This window comes from Melanotaenia boesemani, chromosome 13 (assembly GCF_017639745.1).
Source record: "Melanotaenia boesemani isolate fMelBoe1 chromosome 13, fMelBoe1.pri, whole genome shotgun sequence".
NCBI lineage: Eukaryota > Metazoa > Chordata > Actinopteri > Atheriniformes > Melanotaeniidae > Melanotaenia > Melanotaenia boesemani.
The window spans coordinates 12,402,935-12,429,264 of record NC_055694.1 but is presented as its reverse complement, the minus strand read 5'-3'; the positions used below and the strand labels follow the sequence as shown (position 1 = coordinate 12,429,264).

The 26,330-nt window shown below is 37.7% G+C and overlaps 1 protein-coding gene across 1 annotated transcript; it reads left to right on the top strand.

Moving 5' to 3' along the window:
- Positions 1-1,013: 1,013 nt before the first annotated feature.
- Positions 1,014-26,330, top strand: dnah12 (dynein, axonemal, heavy chain 12). The gene is given in 72 exon segments (XM_042004022.1): positions 1,014-1,228; positions 1,352-1,439; positions 1,559-1,585; positions 1,673-1,862; positions 2,242-2,311; positions 2,419-2,577; positions 2,669-2,864; positions 3,164-3,352; positions 3,436-3,589; positions 3,675-3,766; positions 3,886-4,064; positions 4,166-4,301; positions 4,391-4,516; positions 5,252-5,386; positions 7,765-7,958; positions 8,037-8,277; positions 8,376-8,561; positions 8,645-8,845; positions 8,978-9,172; positions 9,286-9,407; positions 9,488-9,848; positions 9,975-10,094; positions 10,441-10,597; positions 10,750-10,922; positions 11,032-11,184; positions 11,282-11,521; positions 11,755-12,000; positions 12,122-12,241; positions 12,346-12,455; positions 12,581-12,764; positions 12,885-13,025; positions 13,117-13,200; positions 13,428-13,616; positions 13,712-13,831; positions 13,993-14,181; positions 14,259-14,410; positions 14,590-14,728; positions 14,876-15,042; positions 15,173-15,428; positions 15,547-15,843; positions 16,011-16,189; positions 16,299-16,491; positions 16,657-16,818; positions 16,917-17,111; positions 17,263-17,396; positions 17,485-17,647; positions 17,784-17,864; positions 17,980-18,156; positions 18,258-18,389; positions 18,481-18,570; positions 18,650-18,790; positions 18,921-19,162; positions 19,249-19,396; positions 19,717-19,862; positions 20,002-20,216; positions 20,311-20,503; positions 20,599-20,791; positions 20,878-21,050; positions 21,255-21,395; positions 21,497-21,655; positions 21,767-22,062; positions 22,152-22,405; positions 22,545-22,685; positions 22,765-22,902; positions 22,978-23,211; positions 23,301-23,489; positions 24,102-24,205; positions 24,291-24,495; positions 24,624-24,761; positions 24,861-24,952; positions 25,534-25,601; positions 25,790-26,330. Coding segments are annotated over 72 exon segments (12,003 nt in total). The 3' UTR covers positions 25,984-26,330.

Sequence of the window (26,330 nt, the reverse complement as noted above, 5' to 3'; positions counted from 1 at the left end):
TTGTGGTACTGAGACGCTCCAGGGCCTACTTGAGAAATTTTAAAATAAGGGATAACTTGTGTCTTTTATATCTTTATTACTTAATCAATCTGACTTCTCTTTGTTTTATAAGGGGAGCCAGCCCAGCTGGTCAGAATTACTACACTGATGTCGAAATGTACACGTCTGTACATGATTTAAAATAACTTAGCTTTTGGAAAGTTACTCTAATCATAATGTGAAATACTGTATTTTTTAGTTCAAGATACCTTTGATTAAATGTTGGGGTTTTGGAGACCTATTGAAATATCTAAGTTATAATGAATGTGCCAATGTGTAAATATGTAAAAGAAATACAATATGTAAATAAGAAAAATAACAAAATAAAATGAGTAAAAGATGTAGATAAAAATATAAAGTGGAAATACAATGTATATGGAAAAATAATAAATGTATTTGATGCAGTAGTTCTCAAACCTTTATTAACAATGCCTGTAGAATAATTTATTTTTAGCCCAGTACTTATATCAAGGGTGTCAATTTACATTTTAGTCCAGGGGCCACATGTTTGATCTCTAATACAACGGACGAGTAAAATAACAGCCTAATAACCTATAAATAATCAAACTTTATCACACTGCATTTTGAAGTTTTCAGAAATCAGCGGAGCAAACTTCTGTATGTGTTCCATAAACACAGAACATTTTGTTGGGTTAAATTCTAGTTTGCGATAGAAAGAAGTGACAACCAACTTCAGAGATGATCGTGGTGCCAGAGGTGATGTTGTTATTTATGCTTAAGGATCGTATGTTATTTACTTTTACATTTCCTTTTTCGATTTAATATTATCCATGCAAGTGTTTTGCTTGTTGCGTTTGTACCATGCCCCGCCTCCTCCTGTTACTACCCAGTGTACTGTTTCCATAGTAACACTGTTTTACTTCGAGTTTCGTCTACAGTTGTCTATCTTACAACAGTCTTTACTTTGCGGCTATATATTTTGCTTCTATTTTTTTCTTTGGTGGTTTTCCAGAATGGCTACCTCACCGGGGCTTTCCAAAGCTACACCGGTGAAGAGCATGCCAAAGTTTGCCGTCCTGCCCCCCATTAAAAGGACCGGAGACATAAATGAGTTCGAACAGACTATTGCGGCCATGAAGGAGTCAGCCCAGAAGCTAAAGGCTGACACGAAGCTATTGCAACCCCAAACAAGCAAATGGAAAAAGCAAAACCAAACCCAAAGGATACTGTATGTACTATTATGATTTTTCATTCAGCTAGAATATTTTCAATTGCCCTGTGGTGGCTTCCTATTTATTTGTTTGTTTGTTTGTTTGTTTGTTTGTTTGTTTGTTTGTTTGTTTTGTGATAGCGTTTCCAGAGCACTTGTAGAGTACAGGAAAAGCAATGAAAGGAAAACTGTTAGGTGTCTCTCACCAGAACCACAACTTCCATCTTCTGTATGTCACCTCTGTTTATTTATTTATGCACACATTGTAATTAGAAATTGTAATATTTTGTAAAAAGAAAGAAATACAGCAAGACATAGTATAATGTTTATTTCTAACTTCATTTACAGATGCTCAGTGAGGAGCGGAAACGAATGGTATGCTTATTATCAATTTGACAAATAAGGAAGGGAAAGCACAATTTTCTTGCCTCACCTATCTTTTTTTATTTGCATAATTTACAGATGAACTACAATTTCTTGAAGCAGTGTGTAGAGAGTCGACCCGTTGCTCCAATCCAGCAACAGTGGTTGGACTTGATTGTAGCTCGAATTGATCCCAAACTGAAAGAGAGCCCTGAGACAAATAAGCTGTTACAGGAGCTCTGTATGGAAGTCACTGATGAGTTCCACAGTGAGACTGTCAAGCACACGGGTAATGCTATACATTATGCATTGTGTGAATGTATACTGTGCAAAAATTGTTGGTGTTGTGCCCAGAATTGAAGGGGGGATAAATACTTGCCGTGTTATGTATATTATATAAACTGGGTGCTTTGAAAAGAAAAGGCTACTTTTTGCTCTGCCTATGCCTTGAAAAGCAGCTCTAATTCTTATGAATAATCTTGTACACACCTTTTCAGAGATCTTATACGTACAGAACAATACGTGATGGTATTGTGACATTTATAAGAGTCTGAACATCTTAATGGTCTTTTGATGGTCTTGTCCATCACCACATTTTAAAATTTCCATAGTCTCTTGTATACTACAAGTGAATTGTATGTAACTTTTTCTATATTCATTCCCTTTAGTGGACCAAATGTTAAAGAATCCTTTTACAGTAGAGGAGAGCTCAGAAAAACCGAAAGCTATCCAGTCAAAGTGAGTGTGTAATATGAACAAATGTTTTACATACAATAATCATTTACCAGTTGATCTTTTCGTCAATGTCCTTTTGTAAAATTTGTTGTGGATTTTCTGTCTTTCAGAATTCTTGATTTCTCCCAACCATGGCATGGTAGCTTTGTTAAAAGACGCAACATCATAAAGAGAAATTTGCACATTCTTCATCCTGTCATGCAAACTATATTGGAGATTGGCTACACAACATTTTCTCCATTGATCCTAGCTGATCTGTCAGGGTGCAGGTAACCAAACACTTTATAAAAGCAAACAGGCTTATACCCGTCTGTCACTTATTGCTTCTTTTTCACCTCATTATGGCCTCTGTTGACATAGAACTTCAGGACCTGTTGACTGTAAAAGCTTAAAGAACAAAGCTGCAGTGGAGTGTAAGAGGAAGGAGGATCATATTATGAACACATGGTTTCCCAAAATCATTCACTTATTAACTAATACAAAGATTTTAAAGGAAGTTAAAGAGGAGAAACTGAGTTCCTTTTACAACTGTGCATCCACCCTGATATCCATTCAGGTAAGATTATATTAATTTGTGTTTTACTTGGCAAGTATAATACCTATTTTTTAAAATTCAGTACTCTATTTAAGTAAAATAAATAAATACACTAATTATATTGCACGTCCTACACTGTATTTTTAGGCTAATTAGCAAGCTCCTTGTCTGAGATATACATCCAAAGGTTGACAAAGGAAAACATGAAAAATTACTCTTAATATAGGTTGTGTCTTTAGCTGCAAACATAAGGAAAATGAAATTATTCAAGAAAGATTTACCATTCATACTTACTGTGTATTTCTTCTTTAAATTCCTAGTTGAAGTCCCTCATTCAGGCAGCTATTGAAGAGTTTGTCCATGTATTTGATCTGAGCAATCACCACAGCTTGCCAGTCTTCCGGATGGCTTTGACATTTGATGATGAAAAGATGGAAGTTTACCCCACCTTCCAAGATCTGGAAGATTCTGTTTTGGAGATCCTTTACTCCTTAGCAAATACTTTGCAGGTGATGGTACCCACCTTATGGCCAGTTTTCATCATAGAAATTTAAGTTGGACAAGCATTCATGTCGATAACCTTGATTCACAGAAGGTGCAGACTGTCCAGGCTTGGTTGGCACAAAACTCATCTTCATTTGTGGATGCCAGGGTGGCTGAGCAGATCCTTTCTTGGGCCAAGAGTTCTGTTCAGAACACAGTGAGGAAAAATCTAGAGGAACCTGAAAAACATCTCCAGAGCTATGGTGATCTACAATCGTTCATAAATTTCTACTAGCACTCCACCTATATCAGTTTTTTCATTGCTGACTTTTGAGGTGTATTTTGTAGTTGACAGCTATGACTGGCTGGTCAATGGAACTGCACAGACCCAAGTAGATACATTTATGGAAGAGGAGCACTCCTTAGATGAGTATATTAAAGTAAGCAATTCTAAAAAAAAAAAAAAAAATCTGCTTGCACATTATTAATACCTATGTTTGCTTTTACCTTCTTTGATATAATTTCGACTGTTGATGTGTAATTTCATGGTTTGTTAAAGCAAGTGGAGGAGTTTCGTCTCCTGTCAAAGGATATTATCAGGCTCCCGTCAAAAGCTCTTTTCACAATGGTTCATCTGGACTGTGAGGAGCTGAAACAAGGGCTGGCCAACAAAGCCAAAACCTACTCTGAAATTCTTCTGAGGAAACTAGTCGCCATACATCGTGAGCAAAATCGGCAGTAGGTCACTTTTCTGTAGCATTTGTAAGGAAAGTTGTAAATCTGCTTAGCAGTTACATTTTTTCAAACTTGATATGTTCTTCTTTTGTGTTTGTTTAAAGGATCTGCTCTGAATATGAAGCTATCAAAAAGAAAGCTCTGGACGTTCCAGAAACTACAGATGACATAGCTCAGACGATTGAATATATCAATTTCACCAAGAAAAAGAGAATTAGTGAACTTAATGAAAAATTAAAGGTGAGTTTTATGATGAAAAGTTCTGCATGTTGTGTTTTACACAAGCATATATCAAATCTGTCATTATATAACCCTGTATAATCTGACAGGAAGCCAGCTCCAGACTCATGTACCTCTTAGATGTCCACATCATGGAGCCAGAGGATTTGGAGCTTAACTCATCTCTTTTTCTCTGGCCAAAAAAGATCCTTCATGCATTTGAGCTCAACAATGAGGTAAAGCTTCTGTGTCTGCTTAGAACAATATAAAATTAATTTAATATTTACCCGAGTAAAGTATTATTATTGCAATATTAATGTGAATTAGTAAATGAATTCAAAGATTAGGAAAAACAGTGATTACAGATTAAATTGTCATTTTGGACTGAAAAAAACATATTGTGCATGGTGTGCTATATTGTGCATTATCTGGTTTCTTTGCACTATCAGCACCAGGGATTCCAGATTAGTCCCTCACCCAAACCCAAGCTTTATGCATTTGTTTGATTTTTTGAGTGTCTCACTCTAATGCTGCTGCCCCAACAAATTACTTAACAGAGAACAGTAACCTTCACCACAGACGTATAGAAAATATGAAACATTTTGCTGCAAACACTGAAGGATCTAAGCTTCTTCTTGCAAACAGCTTGTGTGGTATTTCCAGTCCAACTCATCATTGTACATGTGAAGACCCTGGTACTTGTAGTCCTTTACCACCTCTATCTCTTCTCCTAACATGGAAATAGTGTTTAGCTTTTTTCTGTTTTTTCTAAAATTCACATATTCACAATCTTGTCTGATTTTTTTTTTAATGTTCAAGACAAGTATATTGTTCCCACACATGTAAGAGAGCAACAGGGTGTGGCTGGCCCCCTGTTCACCTCTAACACACCTTATATATAGTATAATACAGGATAGGATAGTACAGTATTTGGTGGTGACAGGACTTTTGAATAATCTGTTGTTTTACAGGTGTTGCAGGAGGCAAAGGAAAAAGGACAGAAAGAGCTCATCGCCAAAAGAGAGAGATTAATGACTCAGCTGGCAAAGTTGGGACGTATGATAGAGGAGTTCCCACAATGTTCCGAACTAGAAATGATGCAGCAGGTACAGTGTCATGATCATTTCCTGATGACCCTTAAAATAGTTTATTATTTTGGGAAGCATGCATTCGTTTTCTATTCTATTTCGTTTTCTGTATAACAGTATCCAGCTGTTCTGTATTGGCTCAAGCTGAAAGAAACAAAATCTGCTTACCATCATTTTTCAAGGTGTTGTAGTAGGTAGTAAGTAGTTGTGTTTTTATATGATTTTAAGAAGTAGAATTCAGACTATTTATTCCAGATTTTATGCCATGCTAAACTTAGGCCTGGTACACACATAAAGATTATTGGGATGTTTTTGTCCCAATTTTGCCCCTTCCTGACCAAGGACGGCAAACACCCGATAATCTTAAGTCTTGTAAGATTTTCCTATAAAATTATCATTTGGTCTGAGGAGTGTTAAGAGCGAATTCGTCCCAACAATTGGCTCTAAAACGGGTCGTGGCCGACAATCGCAAGTATTGAACATGTTCAATATTTATGACCAAAGGTTTTCACGTGTGTGGGGAAAGCCGACAACTCCTGAATTATGACTCTGTGAATTGTGATGTGGAACAGAATGTAGCCAATCAGAGAGCGAGTTCACGCTGTCTCCAGTCTGTTATTTTTTTCAGTTCTAGATTTTTCTGTTAGCAGTTGTCCACCATTCCCTCATCTTCTATATCCTCTTCCATGCTTGGTGTTGTGTTTTCCGGTTGTTGCCATGGTTTTATAATAACAATAATAAAAATAATAATAATTATTATTATTATTATTGTTATTATTATTATTATTGTTGTTGTTATTGTTGTTATTATTTATTTATTTATTTTTTGTTTATTTTGAGCTTTATTAAAACAAATAATGCCGTACAGAACAATGCAATACAGCCACCAGGGGGTTACAATCGTTCAGAAGCCGCATTTCAAATATACATTAAAAAATACATTAAAAATAGCACATAAATCAAAGGCCTTAATGGCTTTCATTTTAGTGGAATGTCTTATAGTTTTAAAATATTGTTTGACCTCATTATCAAAGGCAGAGAAAAGTGATTTTTGAATAGTATGTTAACATTTGTGGATATGCCATTTGGCTAAATATATAATAGGATTAATGATATAAAATAGTTTTTTTTTGTTGTTTTTTTTTTCTCAGATGGATAGTTGGTGAAGCCAAGCAACATATGTTCAAAGCAAAGGGAAAGGGGTGTTTCAGTACAAACTGAAATCAAGTAACAAGTGTCTTCCCAAAATTTGGCGGAGAAGGGGCAAGACCAGAATAGATGAAATACATATTCAGGGTATCCTTCACAGAAAAATCAGTTTATATCCATATCCTTTTTAAATCATTGTAGAAAAACTTGGGTAATATCGGTAGTATCTGTGAATTATCTTAAAAGATACTTATTTTACTTTATTATTTATCATATATCCAGCCGGCAAGTTCCAAATCTTTTTCCAGTCAAGATTATTAATGATGCCATTCCAGTAAGATACTACGTATGGAACGGATATGACATCCTTTTGAAATAATGAGCTTATATGACGATTATTATTGAGTGTTGAGGTAAAACAAACAAAAACAAATTTGGCCATAGCATTATTATTCCATTTGGGATTGCATTTTTAACTATGTTAAATTCATTAATAGGAATTGTGATACCATATTTTAAGATAAATTCTTGATATGTCATTAATAACCCATCTGGGTTAAATAGCTGATGAACCAGGAGTATATTGTAAGACCAGAAAGGGTAAAATAAGGGTTTGTTCTGTATGTGATGTTGTTATTCTTCCATACGTAGTATCTATGTGGGGAAAATTGTGTTTGTAGATCAGTGACCATGAGAGAAGCATCTGTTTATGAAAGTGGGATTCTTTTTTTTTTTCAACATTATAGTTATAAGTAAAAGGAAATGTAGGCCTCCTAATTTAGAAAAAATTAAGTCTGAAATTCCAGACTGAAGATGGATTCTTGATTGGAGAGTTTATTCTGATGCCATAGTTGTTATTCATTTTTTTCGGTTGTTGCTGTTTCTTCTTCTTCGTTTTTGTTAGATCACATTTGGTCATGCGAGATTTCTGGCTCGGAGGACTAGATTCTAGATCGGTTGTAGGACAGCATTATTATGTGTGTTGTTCTGTGCTGAGATTAACGGAGCACACCACACACAGTATGATCAAAACTGTTAAATGCCTGATTTTTTATCTTCATGTGTGAGGTCTCAAACAGATAAAAATATCTTCATATTTAAAATGTCTATATGTGAGTATCAGCTTTTAGTCCTCATCTTCAGTTCTTTAGAAGAAAGCTCATAATCAATATTTCCTGAGCATCTGTGGCAAAATAAATCTAAATAATGCTACAGATATTAATTTAAATCATTACTTCTTTTGACAGTATGATACAGATGTGAGACGGGTTCAAAAACTTCTTCAAGTGGCTGAAGAGGATATTGTATCCATTAATAAGGAAGAGGCCTTTTACAAATTGGAACTATCATCTTACCCTGAAGTTGAAGTCATCAAAGCCAGTATTGAACCATACCAGCAACTGTTCGGATTTATTCTTAAGTGGCAGCACATGGAGAGCAGGTGCAATTTTTAATCTGATACATGTTGTATTTAGATTTTAAAAACATCTCCTAAAAGCATTTAATTCTCTGTGTGTAGATGGATGAATGGATCTTTCCTGGAGCTCGATGGCGAAAACATGGAGGTTCAAGTGGATGAGTTTTATAGGGAAGTTTTCAAGATGTTCAGGTTTTTCCAACAGAAGCACAATAAGGATGCACAAGAGATGGAGAAGATTTCTGGGAACACTAGAAGCAAAACTAGTGAGGATCCAACCAAGCTGGAAAGCCCTGCAGTAGTTTTGTGTTCTGCCGTAATGGAGCAAATCAAAAGCTTCAAGGTATTTAATGCAAATCCTTTAAAGTGGCTCATGAATGAGCTTTCATAGCAAACCATGTATTGTTTGCTGATATAATTAGAATATGTTTGTGTTTGCAGGGCTATATCCCTCTAGTGTCCATATTGTGTAACCCAGGTATTAGATCTCGTCACTGGGACCAAATGTCACAGATAGTGGGGTATGACCTGACCCCAAACTCTAGTTCAACACTACAGAAAGTTCTCACACAAAACCTGGCCCCTTACCTGGAAGAGTTTGAGTCAATCAGTGCTGCTGCTAGCAAAGTGAGAACTGCTCAAATTTTTTTCTACAGATTAACTAAGGCTGTGCAATGAGTACAGTATGCCCTCTCAATGATTCTTTGCAGGAATTTTCCCTGGAGAAGGCTATGGAAACTATGGTGCATGTTTGGGATGACATTTCCTTCAGTCATCAGCCTTACAGGGAAACCAGTGTTTCTATCTTGACTGCTTTGGATAATATTCAGACAATGTTGGATGACCAGATTGTGAAAACCCAGACAATGAGGGGCTCACCATTCATCAAACCCTTTGAAAATAAAATCAAGGTTGGATTCACCTTTTAGAAAGCTAGTTTGCATAATGAATAAATACTCAATTTGCCTGCTAGTTTTGCCAATAAGGAGTTTTTAAGTCTTTTTTTTAACAGTTTGGTAATAGTGTTTGTTCTGTGATCTTAGCAATGGGAGCAGCGTCTACTTCGTATCCAGGAAACCATAGATGAGTGGCTGAAGGTGCAGGCCCAGTGGCTTTACCTAGAGCCCATCTTTTCATCTCAGGACATAATGCAGCAGATTCCAGAAGAAGGAAAAATTTTCCAAACTGTTGACAGAAATTGGAAAGAGGTCATGAAGCACTGTGTTAGGGACCCTAAGGTAATATATATATATATATATATATATATATATATATATATAATACAGAATTAGAGAATATACAATTTGTAACACATTAATCATTTTAATTACCTAACTATCTGCAATCACAGATTCTGCCGGCAACCTCGCTACCAGGATTGCTAGAGAAACTGCAAGATTCCAACAGCCTCCTTGATATCATTATGAAAGGTTTAAATGCCTATCTGGAAATGAAACGTCTCTTTTTTCCAAGGTAAAAAAACTAAAAAATATTTTTGGTACAGTTATTTAGTAAAATCATAGAGTATAACATTTGCTACTTGTCTGGTGCAGGTTCTTCTTCTTATCTAATGATGAAATGCTGGAGATTCTTTCTGAAACCAAGGATCCACTGCTTGTTCAGCCTCATCTGAAGAAGTGCTTTGAGGGTATTTCCAAACTGGACTTCCTACCCAATATGGATATCCAGGCAAGGCAGCTGATATTTCTATTGTTACATGACATCATACTTAATTAGGGTTCATTAAGCTATGCTATTCTTGTTCAGGCCATGTACAGCAGTGAAGGGGAGCGTGTCGAGTTAATCCAGCACATCTCTACATCTGAAGCCAAGGGAGCTGTAGAGAAGTGGCTGGTTCAGGTGGAGGATGTGATGCTTCAAAGTGTCAGAGATGTAATAGCCAGGTCCAGAGTGGTAAGATTACTATTCCTATATTCCTTGAATAAAACAGTTTCTTATCTGCTGTGCAATCATGTTGTGTAAACATCATGCTACAAATATATTTAATATAACGTCCCTCTTGTGTGGTTTTATGCACAGGCCTATGCTGAGACTGTACGGGAGAAGTGGGTCAAGGAGTGGCCTGGACAAGTGGTGCTCTGCACCTCACAGATTTTTTGGACTTTAGAAGTTCATGAAGCCATTAGTGAAGGAGCTAATGTGGGTCTTTGTTCTGCATATTTTTATTCTATTTTACTTTTGCTTATTGAATACTGAATGCGTTACTTATTGAAATGATGTTTAGTAGTTTTTACAAACTGAAAAAAATGATCATCTCTAGGTTGGTGGTTAAGATTAAAAACTGATTTATTTATAAAAATTGAAGAAACTTCAATCAGGCCCCATAAGAATCTATTACTAAATATTTATGATATGGAAGAATAAAGCTTTCTTTTTTCGCGATTGTTGACCAACTGACTTGTATATTTCTACTAATGAGCAAGATAGCATAAAAAAGTACCTTGAGGGAAATCCTAAAGAGTAATTATGGGCTTGTTTCCTGCAGGGTTTAAAGAACTACTATCAGCAGCTCCAGAACCAGCTAAATGATATTGTAGAGCTTGTGAGAGGAAAACTGCCAAAACAAACAAGGATTACTCTGGGAGCATTGGTCACTATCGATGTCCATGCCAGGGATGTCGTAATGGAGCTTATTGATAAAGGTACCTTAAAGTTATTTTGTTTCTTTAGCATAGTAGTGCAAAACATTATTAGAAGTTTCCTTCCGGGATTAATAAAGTATTTTTTATTTAATTTAATTAGATTCATACTCAGAAAGAGTACCCAGATATTTACAGTGTTGTTTTTTTAACAGGCGTGTTACATGAAACTGACTTCCACTGGCTTGCTCAACTTCGTTATTACTGGAGCAATGACAACGTTCGTGTTCACATAATAAATTGTAATGTTAAGTACGCCTACGAGTACCTGGGGAACTCGCCACGTCTGGTCATCACTCCTCTAACTGACAGATGCTACCGAACCCTGGTAAAAAAAATAAATAAATAAAAGATTTACATTAACTTTAATTCTATATAGTCATGTTCTGTTTCAGGGAAAGTGAAGAGTGATCACATTTCAAAACTGTTTGTTTTAGATTGGAGCTTTCTACCTGAATTTGGGAGGTGCACCAGAGGGTCCAGCTGGAACAGGAAAGACTGAAACCACTAAAGACTTAGCCAAAGCTCTTGCTGTACAGTGTGTGGTCTTTAACTGTTCAGATGGACTGGATTACCTTGCAATGGGAAAAGTAAATTGATTTATAATTTGTAAACTTTTTATTCGATTGCCATATTTGTATGTGCCAATAATCCTTTAATAATGTGTATTTTGACGCAAATTATCAGTTTTTCAAAGGTCTAGCATCATCTGGCGCCTGGGCATGCTTTGATGAATTCAACCGTATTGAGCTGGAGGTGCTGTCTGTAGTGGCCCAGCAGGTTCTTTGCATCCAGAGGGCCATTGAGCAGAAGCTGGAGTACTTCGACTTTGAAGGGACCACGCTCAAACTCAATCCCAACTGTTTTGTTTCTATAACAATGAACCCTGGCTATGCAGGACGCTCAGAACTCCCAGACAACCTCAAGGTGTTTTACAAGCAAACAGATCATTAGTAGTGTCAGTTATGAATATCTTGACAATTTGAAGATATAGTTTATTTTCTTAAGTTACTTTTCAAATCATTACATTTAATTTTACATTATGAAATGACACCTTTTAATACAGTGAAATCAGTTCAATGTATTATGAAATAATAAAAGCTAGAATTTCACTTTCCTACACTTGAGATATAACAATTTCTTCATTTTTTTCTACACAGGTATTGTTCCGAACGGTGGCTATGATGGTCCCCAACTACGCTCTAATAGCAGAGATCTCTCTGTATTCATATGGCTTTCTCAATGCCAAACCACTGTCAGTGAAGATTGTGATGACATACAGGCTTTGTTCTGAACAGCTCTCCTCTCAGTTCCATTATGATTATGGTATGAGGGCTGTCAAAGCAGTACTTGTAGCTGCAGGAAACCTCAAGCTCAAGTACCCTAATGAGAATGAGGACATTCTGGTAATTGTGCTAAAACTGATTTATTGGTCAAACTTTAGTCTATTCCCTGATTGTGAACTTAAGTTAACTGATTTGCAGTTTTATGACCAATTAACTTTTTTCCTGTTGTTGTAACATTCAGCTCCTGAGATCCATAAAGGATGTTAATGAGCCCAAGTTTCTCTCCCACGATATTCCACTGTTTAACGGAATAACCAGTGATTTGTTCCCAGGCATCTCTCTTCCTACAGCTGACTATCAGGTCTGATACTTTGATGCCTTTAATTATTCTTTTGTCCTGTCTCTTATGATTTATTTTATCATGTATTTCACGTCATATGTATATATTTCTCTCATTTATATCAGCTGTTCTTAGAAGCTGCTCAGGAGTGCTGTAAAAATCACAATGTGCAGCCAACACAGGTCTTCTTACAAAAGATGATCCAGACATATGAGATGATGATAGTTAGGCACGGGTAGGTTCGCTTTTACTATCAATGCAGCCATATTTTCAGATCCTTCTTGCCATATGTTTAGTTATACTCAAATAAAGATCTGTGGCTTGAATGGAATATGTACAACCCAATATATCCTTTTTCAGGTTCATGCTGGTGGGAGAACCCTTTTCTGGAAAAACCAAGGTGCTGCATGTTCTAGCTCATACTCTGACTCTCATGAATGAGAAGGGGTATGGTGCAGAAGAAAGGGTCATCTTCAGGACATTGAACCCAAAATCTATTACCATGGGACAGCTCTTTGGACAGTTTGATCTAGTTTCCCATGAGGTAAACTTGTCCTGTGGCTCATTTGCAGTGCAGATAAATGTGTGTGTTTAGAGTACTAGGATAACATATCACCCATCCTTCCTCCCATTTTTCCTTTTTTTGGCTTTTTTTCTTAATTAGTGGACAGACGGGATTGTGGCCAACACATTTCGTGAGTTTGCATCGGCTGACACACCAGACCGCAAGTGGGTGGTGTTTGATGGCCCCATAGATACATTGTGGATTGAGAGCATGAACACAGTGCTGGATGACAACAAAAAAGTACATAATATTCTGTAAAAATGTATAATATTCATACTTATTCATTTTTCATTTACTGGAGTGACTTTTTCACTTTTCTCTTCTTGCACAGTTGTGCTTGATGAGTGGTGAGATCATTCAGATGTCAAGTCAGATGAGTCTGATATTTGAAGCAATGGATCTTTCACAAGCTTCTGTAAGTTAGATATGCGTAGTGCATTCAATTTATTCCACTATCCTATCACTAAATGTAACAATTTCTCCTTAATTTCTTGTTTCAGCAATTTGCACTAATGAAACTTAAGTAGTTTATCAAAGTCTTGGTAAAAATATTGAACAGTTGTTTAGCCTGTTCCTACTTCATTGAGAAGATATAACTGGATTTTTGTTTTTTTATTTATTTTTTTGTCTCTCTCACCGCAGCCTGCCACAGTCAGTAGATGTGGTATGATCTACATGGAACCATCTCAGCTAGGCTGGAAGCCCTTGGGGATTTCTTGGATGAACACTCTTCCTGATACTCTGCAGAGCCCAGACAACCGCTCTCTGCTGTTGGAGCTCTTCCACTGGCTCCTTCCACCTGCCTTCAAGATGCTGCGCAAGCACTGCAAAGTATGTGACCATATGGCAAATATTTAAAAATGTCAAGTGATTTATGTAGAACGTAGGAAAAAAACTGTCATGCTAAATTGTGGGTTTGTTTGCAGGAAGTTGTTCCTACCAGCAACAGTAACACTGTGGTGTCTCTGTGTCGACTGTTTGAGATGCTTCTCACTGAACCCTTAAAGACAGGCCCTGGTGATAAAAATATTCGTGCATGGATCATGGTAAAAAGAGCTACATGTTTAATCATTTACCATTGCTTATTTTAAATTTTTGGGTAAATGTATTCCTTACACACAGAATACTTCCTCTTCCTGACTTGGAGTTTTTTCTTTAGTGAAATAATATTAGACTTTTCCTTTTCTTTTTTCCCTCTTATTTGCAGGCAGCTTTTGCATTCTCTTTGGTGTGGTCTGTGGGTGGTAGCTGTGATGCAGATAGCAGAGAGAAGTTTAGTGAGTTCTTAAGAGCGACAGTTTCAGGAGAAACAAAAGAAAATCCAATTCCTGAAACAGTTGGAAAATGGGAGTGTCCATTGGATGAGAAAGGCTTGGTGTATGACTACTTTTATGAGGTATTGTGCAATCACATCAGTCAGAAGAGTTTCACTTATGTTATAATAGTGAATGCATACTGTGATCTTCTCCACAGTTTAAAGGAAAAGGCAAGTGGATTCCCTGGAATGATGCCATAAAGAATCTCAGTCTGGAAAACAGAAACACCAAAGTTTCACAGATCATTGTTCCCACTATAGACACAGTTCGGTACAATTTCTTATTGGACCTCTGCATCAACCATGACGTGTTAGTATTCTCAAAGGTCACAGTGGCATTGATCAACACAAATGTCAAAACTGGATTTTTGCCATAAATGATTGATCCACATGTGCAATTGCAGCTTTTATGTTTGTTGTGTTTTAGGTGCATTTATTTATGATTCATACCACAATTTTTATTCATGTATGTTTTATTTGGTTGTTTAGTCCTCTTCTGTTTGTTGGGCCTACTGGCACGGGGAAGTCAGTATATGTGAAGGAGAAACTGATGAACGATCTGGACAAAGACTTCTACCTACCCTTCTTCATCAGCTTTTCAGCCCGCACCAGTGCTAACCAAACTCAGGTTTGTATTTGCTGAAATACAGATGGAAGATATGCTTGTTGAAATGTGGATCACGTCAGCTAGTTTTATATATATATATATATATATATATATACACTGTATATGAGAATATTACTTATTTTATTCTGTATTTACTACATCTTCTAGAACATCATTATGTCCAGGTTAGATAGGAGAAGGAAAGGGGTGTTTGGCCCGCCCACAGGAAAAAAGTGTGTCATCTTCATAGATGACGTGAACATGCCTGCACTAGAACAGTTTGGGGCACAGCCTCCTGTGGAACTTCTTCGACAGTACATGGACCATGGAAACTGGTAAACCCCCTATTAGCGGCTGATTTAGAATTATGATGAAAATGTGATAAACACATAAACAGGACTACATTCTCAATATTAAAACACTCGTCAATAAAAAAGCAGACCAGATTGTTTTTTATTCTGTCAGGTATGATCTGAAGGATACATCCAAGATTACTCTTGTGGACCTCCAGCTGATCTCAGCAATGGGACCCCCTGGTGGTGGAAGGAATGCTGTAACTTCTCGTTTCCTGCGGCATTTCAACATTTTTAGCATTAATCCTTTCAACGATGACACCATGGTCCGAATTTTTTCCAACATTGTGGCTTTCTATCTGAAAGGCAACATGTTCCCACCTGAAGCTTTTACCATTGGCAAGCAAATAGTGATAGCTATGATGAAAGTAAGTTTTCCTATGACATGTACAAAATTGCAAGAATTCTACAATTCTGATTCTTTTTTCCTACATATTCCTACATGTTATGTTTTTTTTTATTATTATTTTTCATGATTTTCCTAAGGTGTACAAGAAAGCCATGGAGAACTTGCTTCCAACTCCAGCCAAGTCTCACTACACCTTCAACCTACGGGACTTCTCCCGTGTCATTCAAGGCTGTTTGCTACTAAAAAAAGAGTCTCTGAAGGACAAACATACTATGATACGACTGTTTGTCCATGAAGTCTTTCGTGTCTACTACGACCGTCTGGTTGATGACAATGACAGAGCATGGCTCTATAAACTGATGAACAGCATTCTCAAAGATCACTTTAAAGAGTCTTTTGACCAGATCTTTGATCATCTGAAACAAGGCAGTAAAGTAAGTCCATTTTCCTTACTGTAGTGTCATATGCTTTACTATGGATATATAACTGGCAGGTACAGCAAGGAATATTTGCTCTGCCATACTTTCTTGTGATCTCGCACATCATGAAGGCATGATTAGGAAAGTCATTATGTTTGCATTCCCGGTTCTTTCCTTTACAGCTGGTTGAGGAGGACATGCGAAATCTTCTGTTTGGAGACTACATGAACCCTGATGTGGAGGGTGAGGAACGCTTATATGCTGAAGTGCCTTCAGTTGAAGCCTTTGCTGAGGTGGTGGTGTCATGTTTGGAAGAATACAACCAGATGCACAAGAATCAGATGAACCTTGTCATCTTCCGGTAAATACTTTCGGTAGATCACTACACTGGTTGTAGCATTAGCTTTTATAACATTTACATAGCATGGCATGTAACTTGATTAACTGAGAAAAGAATCTGCATTATGTAGCTATGTGCTGGAGCATTTGTCCCGTATCAGCCGTATCTTAAAGCAGCCAGGTGGCAATGCTTTGTTAGTGGGAGTGGGAGGTAGCGGACGACAGTCCATCACACGGCTGGCTACGTCAATGGCCCACATGACCATGTTCCAACCGGAGATCTCTAAGAGTTATGGCATGACAGAGTGGAGAGATGACCTCAAGGTGAACTTTATAGTTTATAAAAAAAAATTTATGTCATTTTATTCTGATGTATTTAATTGTGTTTCACAAATTAAATTTGATTAGATTCTTAGATGTGACATTTTTAAACATTTGTATCATATTGTGCTTAAGTCATAACACTGTTTACTTTTCCTGAATGTGCAGCTGTTGCTGATAAATGCTGGGGTTAAAGGACAGAAGACTGTATTCTTAATAACCGACACACAGATTAAAGATGAAGCTTTTCTCGAAGATGTGGACAGTGTCTTGAATACAGGAGAGGTGCCGAATCTGTTTGCTATTGATGAAAAACAAGAGATCATGGAGGTATGCTATTAAGAATTCATACATACCAATTTGTTTCTTGTATAAAGACTGTTTTACATTGTATGTAAAATGATTAGCTCTTTATTCCTTTTTTCCAGACAGTACGACCCATTGCTCAGGCTGGTAATAAGAATATGGAGCTGAGCCCTTTGGCTCTGTTTGCCTTCTTTGTGGCACGTTGTAGAGAGAACCTGCACATTGTTGTGGCCTTCAGTCCTATTGGAAACGCCTTTCGAAATCGTTTACGCCAATTTCCATCTCTCATTAACTGCTGCACAATTGATTGGTATCAGGTACTTTGTGAACATAAGAAATCATTCATTTAAATACTATCTGGGGAGAACATGTGAGGCATAGGTTCAATAATAGGTGCAGGAGTCTTTTGTGCCATTTTATTATCTTTGTTCCTGTTCATTTATCCTTTCACTCTCTGTGCCCTAACAGCCATGGCCTGAGGAAGCTCTTGAGCGAGTAGCTAACACCTTCTTGGAGACACTGGAGATGAGTGAAAATGAGAGACAGGAGGTCGTACCCATCTGCAAAACATTTCACACCTCTGCAGAACAGCTGTCACAGAGGTTTGAGATGCTTAACTGAAACTTGCTTATAAAAATGTGAAATAAATATGTGTGTATGCCCTTAGTAACGCTGATATTTTCAATACAGATTCCTTTCTGAACTAGGTCGTCATAATTATGTGACTCCCACATCTTACCTGGAGCTGATAGCAGCTTTCCGTCAGCTACTCACTCAGAAAAGAGATACTGTAATGAAGGCAAAACTGAGGTATACCAATGGTCTGGAAAAACTTGCCTTCGCTGAATCTCAGGTACCAGAAGTGCCGTTTTACAGTACTAGACTTTTAGTCTTTAGACTTTTAGGTTTAGCTTTTTTAGCTGTTTAGATATTTTGTCTTTAAAAAGTTAAGCTTTCTAATAAGTTATTCTAACAATGCTTCTCTGTAGGTTGCTGAGATGAAAAAGGAGCTGGTAGGCCTACAACCCAAACTGGAACAGGCAAAAATTGACAACACCAACATGATGAAGGTGAATGCATGTCATATATTTACTCTGCAATCCCAAAGTGTAGTTTAGTCATGTAAATGTTGTTTTTCTTTCTTTTTTCTTTATGTTCCCCCCCTTTTTTAATTTCCCTTTTTAGGTGATTGAAGAGGAATCTGTGGAGGTGGAAGCAAAGAGTAAAATTGTGCGTATTGATGAAGAGGCAGCAATTATAAAAGCTGAAGAGGCTCAGGCTCTGAACAATGAATGTGAGAGTGACTTAGCTGAAGCCATCCCTGCTCTGGAGGCTGCTATCTCTGCTTTGAAGACGTTGAATGTGAGCGCCTCTCAGCTCAGTTCCTTTTTGGAACAAATTTTCCCATTCAGGTCATTGCAGTTTATACACTCAAGCAAGTAACGCTGTCTGTTTCATTTTAGCCCTCTGATGTCACAATTGTGAAGTCGATGAAAAATCCCCCTTCAGGGGTGAAGCTGGTGATGGCAGCTGTATGTGTGATGAAAGAGATAAAGCCAGATAAGATAGCTGACCCAGCTGGGACTGGAAAAAAGGTTAGACTGAGCATTATAACATCTTTAAATAAGAACCTTTTTATTGTGAACTCTTAAAAGATATGGTCATGTAACTGTCTTTGTCATCTAGGTTTTTGACTACTGGGGTCCCAGCAAGAAGCTTCTGGGGGATTTAAACTTTTTACGAGATCTTAAAGAATATGATAGAGACAATATTCCTGTAAGAATCAGTAAAAGTATTCCTCTTTGAAAAAAAAAATCATTTTGTTTTAACTAACTTGTCTACATCTGGGTTACAGCTCCTTGTGATGCAAAAAATCCGTAATGAGTACATGATTAATCCTGACTTTGATCCCAGCAAAGTGGCTAAGGCTTCCTCTGCAGCAGAAGGGCTGTGCAAGTGGATCAAAGGGATGGAGGCTTATGACAGGGTTGCAAAGGTGCAGTGTTTTTGGATTGTGTCAAATGTTTTTTTTCTCGTAACATGTCTTGCTGATAATACCCAAATCCATGCTCCCACTCCTTCGTCAGTCTCAACCAATTAAACAATGATTATGTCTTTGGGTTTAGGTTGTAGCTCCAAAGAAGGCTAAACTTTTAGAAGCCCAGAGGTCCCTAGCTGATACCAAGGCCCTGCTGGACCAGAAGACAGCTGAGTTAAAGGCAGTGGAAGACCGCCTAGCTGCACTTCAGAAAACCTTTGAGGAGAAGACAAAGGAGAAGGCCCAGCTGGAGTTCCAAGTGGATTTGTGTGCAAAGAAGCTGGAAAGGGCTGAAAAGCTTATTGGTGGTCTAGGTGGAGAGAAAACCAGGTCATGATTTTGCTCACAAATGTGGTTGTTGGCTTTCAATGCAATCATAAAAGCATACCACTGATTAACTGAAATTCTGCCCTTAGATGGTCAAAAGCTGCAGATGACCTGCAGAACACGTATGATAATTTGACCGGAGATGTTCTCATCTCTGCTGGTGTCATCGCCTACTTGGGGGCTTTCACTGCTGGCTTCAGACAGAAGTGCACTCAGTTATGGACCAAACTCTGTCAAGTAACAGAAAACCTCTGATCATTTTTGTAGTAGCTGTCATAGTTGTTTTCAATTTTTATATATTTTTACACATTTTTTATGCTGCTTTAACCTATTTTATTTATATAACATGTTTATATTGTATAGAATTACTTAAGAATTTTTGTTTTCCTCCATGAGTTGCACTGTTATTATTTTTCTACTTTTTTATATAATGTTCTTATCTTATCTTATCTTATCTTATCTTATCTTATCTTATCTTATCTTATCTTATCTTATCTTATCTTATCTTATCTGTAGTTAATGGTTATCTGTGTTTGCTTTTTCTTGAATATCTCCAGTCTAGAAACATAGCATCATCAGATGACTTCTCTCTCAGTAAAACATTAGGAGATCCAATTAAGATCAGGGCTTGGAACATCGCAGGCCTTCCCAGTGACTCTTTTTCTATTGACAATGGTGTTATTGTCAGCAATTCACGTAGATGGTGAGTGTGTATTTCTTAAACATCCTGGTAAGAATGTTTGTAAAATTAGTTTTGCACTGAACTTTTGTAAAAAATTTAAATTTTGTCTTTTTAAACCTTAAGAAAACCTATTTACTCTTTAACATATTCCTTCTTGTAGGCCTTTGATGATTGACCCTCAGGGTCAAGCTAACACGTGGGTGAAGAATTCAGAGAAAGATAACAACCTGAGTGTCATCAAGTTAACAGACGGGGACTATATGAGAACTTTAGAAAACTCTATTCAGTTTGGAACACCCGTACTGCTAGAAAATGTGGGGGAAGAGCTGGATCCTTCTCTAGAACCACTCCTTCTCAAACAAACCTTCAAACAAGGTACTGTGAATTCAAAATGACAACCAACGGATTCTCTGTAATATCAACTGGTTAACAATAATTTCTCAGTTGACATACCTTTGTTTTTACATAGGTGGTGTGGATTGCATCAAGCTTGGTGAGAGCGTGATTGAATACTCCTGTGATTTCCGTTTCTACATCACCACCAAGCTCAGGAACCCACACTACCTTCCAGAATTGGCCACCAAAGTGTCCTTGCTTAATTTCATGATCACACCTGAGGGGTTAGAGGACCAACTGCTTGGGATTGTGGTTGCAAAGGAGAGGTAGTATAAAATGCTCTCTTTGGTTTTAAACTCAAATGTTTTAAATTCATTACTTTTGTTCATTCTAACACTTGTTTCTGCTATGTGTTCTACAGGCCAGAATTGGAAGAAGAGAGAAATGCCCTGATCCTGCAGTCAGCTGACAACAAGAGGCAGCTAAAGGAAATTGAAGACAAGATCCTTGAAACTTTGCAGTCTTCTGAGGGGAATATACTGGAAGATGAAAGTGCCATTCAGATCTTAGACTCAGCAAAGACCATGTCCAATGAGATAACCAAAAAACAGCAAGTATGAGCTATAAAAAAAACTCCACCTAGCTTGTGAATTTCAAGACTTATGCTGAACTAATCATCTGATGTTTACATATTTCCAAGATTGCAGAGAAGACAGAGATTGAGATAGCTGAGTCTAGAGAAGGTTACAGACGTGTGGCCAAGCATTCATCCATCCTGTTCTTTAGCATTGCTGATCTGGCCAACATAGACCCTATGTACCAATACTCTCTCAGCTGGTTTGTCAACCTCTACATTAAATCTATACAGGACAGGTGAGTCATGCACATGAATTGTATTTTTCAGTGTTACAAAAAGGGAATTATGCTGAAACAAATCTGTCGGGACTGTTCATAAACATTGTCAAAAACATACTCTGAATATAGCCTGCAAGTCAGTTTATGTGGTTTAAAAATGTAAGGGAAAAATGAACATCTTTGTTAATTTGAAGCTCCTGTATTTTGCATTTAATTCATTAGCATTAAGTCTAAGGTTCTGGAGAGGAGGCTTCTAGTCCTTGTTGATCGCTTCACCTACAACCTGTACTGCAACGTCTGCCGTTCTCTCTTTGAGAAGGACAAACTCCTCTTCTCCTACCTTTTGTGTTGCAATTTGCTCCTGTAAGTCTAAGTTATTTCAGCTTTTACTCACATGCCCATCTGAAATGTTTTATGTAGATTTTTATTTGCCTGTTTTGTCAACTATTGATGTATTTGGCTAGAGCAAAGAAGGAGATTGAATTCTCAGACTTCATGTTCTTGCTAACTGGGGGAGTGGGACTGCAGAACAACACTGCTAACCCAGACCCCAGCTGGCTCCAGGACAAGAGCTGGGATGAAATCTGCAGAGCCAGTGAACTGCCAGGCTTACGAGGAATAAAGTAAAAAGCAATAATCACTCAAGCAAAACAGATAATTACTTTGGCCTATTTACTCCACTATTCTTTGTGATTTATTTTTGACTTGTGTGTTGAACTGTTATTAATTTTCAGAGACGCTTTTACTAAGAGTCCAGAAGAATTCAAGCCTGTTTATGACAGCAAAGAGCCATGTAATGTTGCTCTGCCTGCACCATGGTGTGATCAACTCAATGACCTGCAGAAGATGATCATTGTCCGCTGTCTCAGGCCTGATAAGATAGTGCCAGCTGTGACTAAATATGTGACTGGCAAACTGGGGAAGAAATTTGTCGAGCCCCCTCCTTTTAATCTGAGTAAGAGCTACCAGGATTCTGACTCCACTGTTCCACTTGTGTTTGTGCTTTCTCCAGGAGCTGACCCCATGGCTAGTAAGTCTTTTCTTACCAATGACTGATTGTCAAGAGGTCACAAAATGGTATTTCTGAAAATCTTTAAAATGAACAATGTCTCCCCACAGGTTTGTTTAAATTTGCAAGTGACAAGAAAATGAGTGGGACAAAATTCCAGTCTATCTCTCTAGGTCAGGGCCAGGGGCCTATAGCTGCTAAAATGATTTCCACAGCCATGCAGAATGGGACATGGGTGTGTTTGCAGAACTGTCACCTGGCAGTTTCATGGATGTCCACCCTAGAGAAAATCTGTGAGGACTTCAGTTTTGCAACATGTCACCCAGACTTCCGCCTCTGGCTCACAAGCTACCCTTCATCTATGGTATTACACTGTGCACTTCTTTCTACACATGCTCATTAATACACACTTAAAGCAGTTAAATAGTGCTTTAATCTGATTATAATATGTATAGTTTAAGCATATGCACAATATATACGTTATCTTACATCTTTGAAATCAGTTTCCAGTGACCATCCTGCAGAATGGAGTGAAAATGACAAATGAGCCCCCAACAGGACTCCGCCTGAACCTGCTTCAGTCTTACTCGTCAGATCCCATTTCTGACCCAAACTTCTTCAAAAACTGCCCCAATAAGGAGTTTGTGAGTAGGGTGTACATTTAATATTGAAATTGATAAGTCTCAAAGAGGACATTCTCTGACTCTTAGATTTCTTCACCAGACTTGGGAGAAACTACTTTATGGACTGTGCTTCTTCCATGCTCTTGTTCAAGAGAGGAAAAAGTTTGGTCCACTGGGCTGGAATATTCCTTATGGCTTCAATGAGTCGGACCTCCGTATAAGCATCAGACAACTCCAGGTATTCAATCAGTCTCGCTTGTCAAGTTTCTACAATCAGAAGATCTAAAATGCATCTAATTTCTTTCCTTTTTAGCTGTTTATAAATGAATATGATGACGTGCCCTTAGAGGCCATAACATATCTGACCGGCGAGTGTAACTATGGTGGCCGTGTAACCGATGACTGGGATAGGCGGCTCCTGATGACTGTCTTGGCTGACTTCTACAACAAGGACATCATTGACACATTTTGCTACCCTTTCTCACCCAGTGGTGAATACTTTGCTCCACGTAAATCAAGCTATGAAGAGTACATTGTGTTTATCCAGGTACACACCTTTTGAGAGGTTAAATATGTATGTTTTTTTCTCTAAATAATGACTTTCAGTTTAATTATAATATCCTTGTTCTCTTCTAGAATCTTCCATTGACCCAGCATCCAGAGGTGTTTGGGATGCATGAAAATGTGGACATTTCCAAAGATTTGCAGCAGACAAAACTTCTGTTTGATTCGCTGCTACTCACTCAGGGTGGAGAAGCTAAAGGAGGGGCCAGTTCTGGGAGTGACAATACCCTATTTGACATTGCAAATGACATCCTTACTAAGGTATAAATTCATTTAACCTTCATTAACACTTCATTTAGCTTTTTTTTAAGACTTGTCAGTGGCATGGTAGCAACATTGGTGATGTCAGTCAATTATGACACTGTGTTAGTCCAGATGTAACATCTCTATAGCATGAAAGATATCTGTGGTCTGCAGTAAAGAGTCTAAAGAATTATGAAACAAATTACCATGATGTTTAGTTCACATATCTATGTCCTCATCTGCATTAATAATAATAATAATAATAATAATCATAACAACAACAATAATAATAATAATAATAATAATAATAATAATAATAATAATAATAATGCTTTTGATCTGTTTGATATGTAAAGCAAAACAAACCACAGTGTTGTCACTGACATTTGTATTTTTTAAATTTATTTTAAAACGGGATTTTGTGGGTAAAAAAATGGCTCATAGCGCCCTCTACAGAGTAAAACCTAGTTATGTTTTTCGTGACATAGAGAGGTTATCTACATCGTGAGAAAATTTTAAAAACCCCACAGCCCCTCCCTCCAGATGCAGATAGGCGGATCCTTGTCTTGCAGGCATAGAAAACCACGCCCACTGCATTTTTCTAACTTGCACATTTGCTTTTTGCCCCAGCTTCCATCAGATTTCGACACAGAAGCTGCTCTCTTGAAGTTCCCGGTACTCTATGAAGAAAGTATGAACACAGTTCTCGTCCAAGAGATGGAACGCTACAATACGTATGAACAAATAGTTCAAGGACAAACGTTAAGCCATAATCACCCATCACCCTTTACATCTTAACTGCTGTTTTTGCCCTCTCAGGTTGTGTAGTACGATTCGTCTGAGTCTGCAGAACCTGTTGAAAGCTATTAAGGGCTTGGTGGTGATGGATTCAGAGCTTGAGGCTGTAGCAGGCGGTTTGATTGTGGGCAAGGTCCCAGAGAAATGGGCCAAGCGTTCTTACCCAAGCCTCAAGCCCCTGGGGAGTTACATAACTGACTTTCTCTCAAGGCTGAAGTTTTTACAGGTAAGACTTTTCAGATTTTTAAATGATGATGTGACTTAAACAGTATGTATGCCACTGCTCTGGCGGGACATGCAAGTTGAGTTGTTTCCCTTGTCTTATAATTTTACTTTAACATTGTGTGCCCATAGGTTTGGTATGATACCACAAAGCCCAGCGTGTTCTGGCTGTCTGGCTTCTTCTTCACACAAGCCTTCCTAACTGGAGCTATGCAGAACTATGCCAGGAAATACCATGTCCCCATTGATTTGTTAGGCTTTGATTTTGAGGTGTGAAAACATAGATTTTATAATCCCTCAGGCTCCATAGTCAAACATGTTCTCAGAGCCCCAAAGTGTACTAACTTGCAGTTGTATTTTATCTAACAGGTTCTTCCTATTTATAAGTCAGACACAATACCCGAGGATGGGGTCTACATTAACGGATTGTTTCTTGATGGTGCCCGATGGGACAAAGAAAGGTACATGTTATAATAAGGTTATTTGTAAGATTAAATAGACAGCAAATAACAAAATTAAAAGCACAACTGCTGATCTGCAGGTGGCATTGTGAGTACTGGAAAACACTGCCACCACTATTATCAAGGCAAGAGTAGGTGGATGACAACATCATGCACACCCACAGGAGGCTGATAAGCAAGCTGAAGAGGGTCTGCAGTATGTTTTACCTGCAGTCGCTCCACTGCTCTTGCTTTGCTATTTATATCATCCTCATGTGGTTTCCAGAACATGTCCCTATCTGTAGTTTAAAAGCAGGGCTTTGCAGTGCTTATGGAAGCAGACTGCTTTTGAAAATGTAGAAAGAAGGCTACATTGATTCAAGTTTTGTAGAAATACATTTTTGAGGCCCTTCACTCTCTGTGTGAGGCCTTTTTATACCACACTTCATTTGTACAGGAAATATTTATATTTCTTTTTATAGTACAGTATTAGTAAAGTATTAATAAATTCATAATACTGTGACATTGTTACTTTGATATTTTTCATCCCTAATGAAATGCAGGCAAGCATGATTACATTTGATTGTGTTTCTTATCATCAGCGGAGTCTTGGCTGAGCAGCACCCCAAAGTCCTTTTTGACTCGATGCCCATCATCTGGATTAAACCTGGTAAATATTGTATTATTTTACACACAGCCAGTGTTAATATTCTAAACCTCTGAATATTTGCAGTTTATTATATTTGTGTTTTCTGGTTTATCTTTCAACTACACTATTGTTTTTTTTTTATTATTATTATTATTTCCTCTCCTTTTCCTGACTCTGTTTCCTTATTTTTTATCTTTAATCTCACACAGCTGAAAAGAAAAGTATTGGTGAACCTCAGAAACTGTATGATTGCCCTCTCTATAAGACCAGTGAGAGGAGAGGTACTCTCTCTACCACAGGCCACTCCACCAATTTTGTCATCTCCATGATGTTGCCCACCAGCCAGGGCCCACAGCACTGGATCAAACGCGGTGTGGCCATGCTCTGCCAGCTTGATGACTGAGACAAGTTAATACACTACTGGAGACTCCAGCACTTTAAGTGGGACTTTGAAAGGCCACATGAATACATTATTAAAATTTGTTTCTTAACAGTGCAAAATTAAACATGTTTGTATTTGACCAGCTATTGAACATGTTCATGGTTCCATGTTATGTTCTTGTCCAGTGGCTACTTCAACACAAAGTGTAACTGCTTTCTTTATATAAAATTAAAATATAGTAAATGTACATAAAAGTAACTAAATGCACTAAATGCTTTAACTTTTCAATAGTAAATGATAGCAGCTGGTATTTCTCAGTCCTGGAGCGTTGTGTGTTGGTTCAGTAAAAAAACATGTATGAGTGTGAA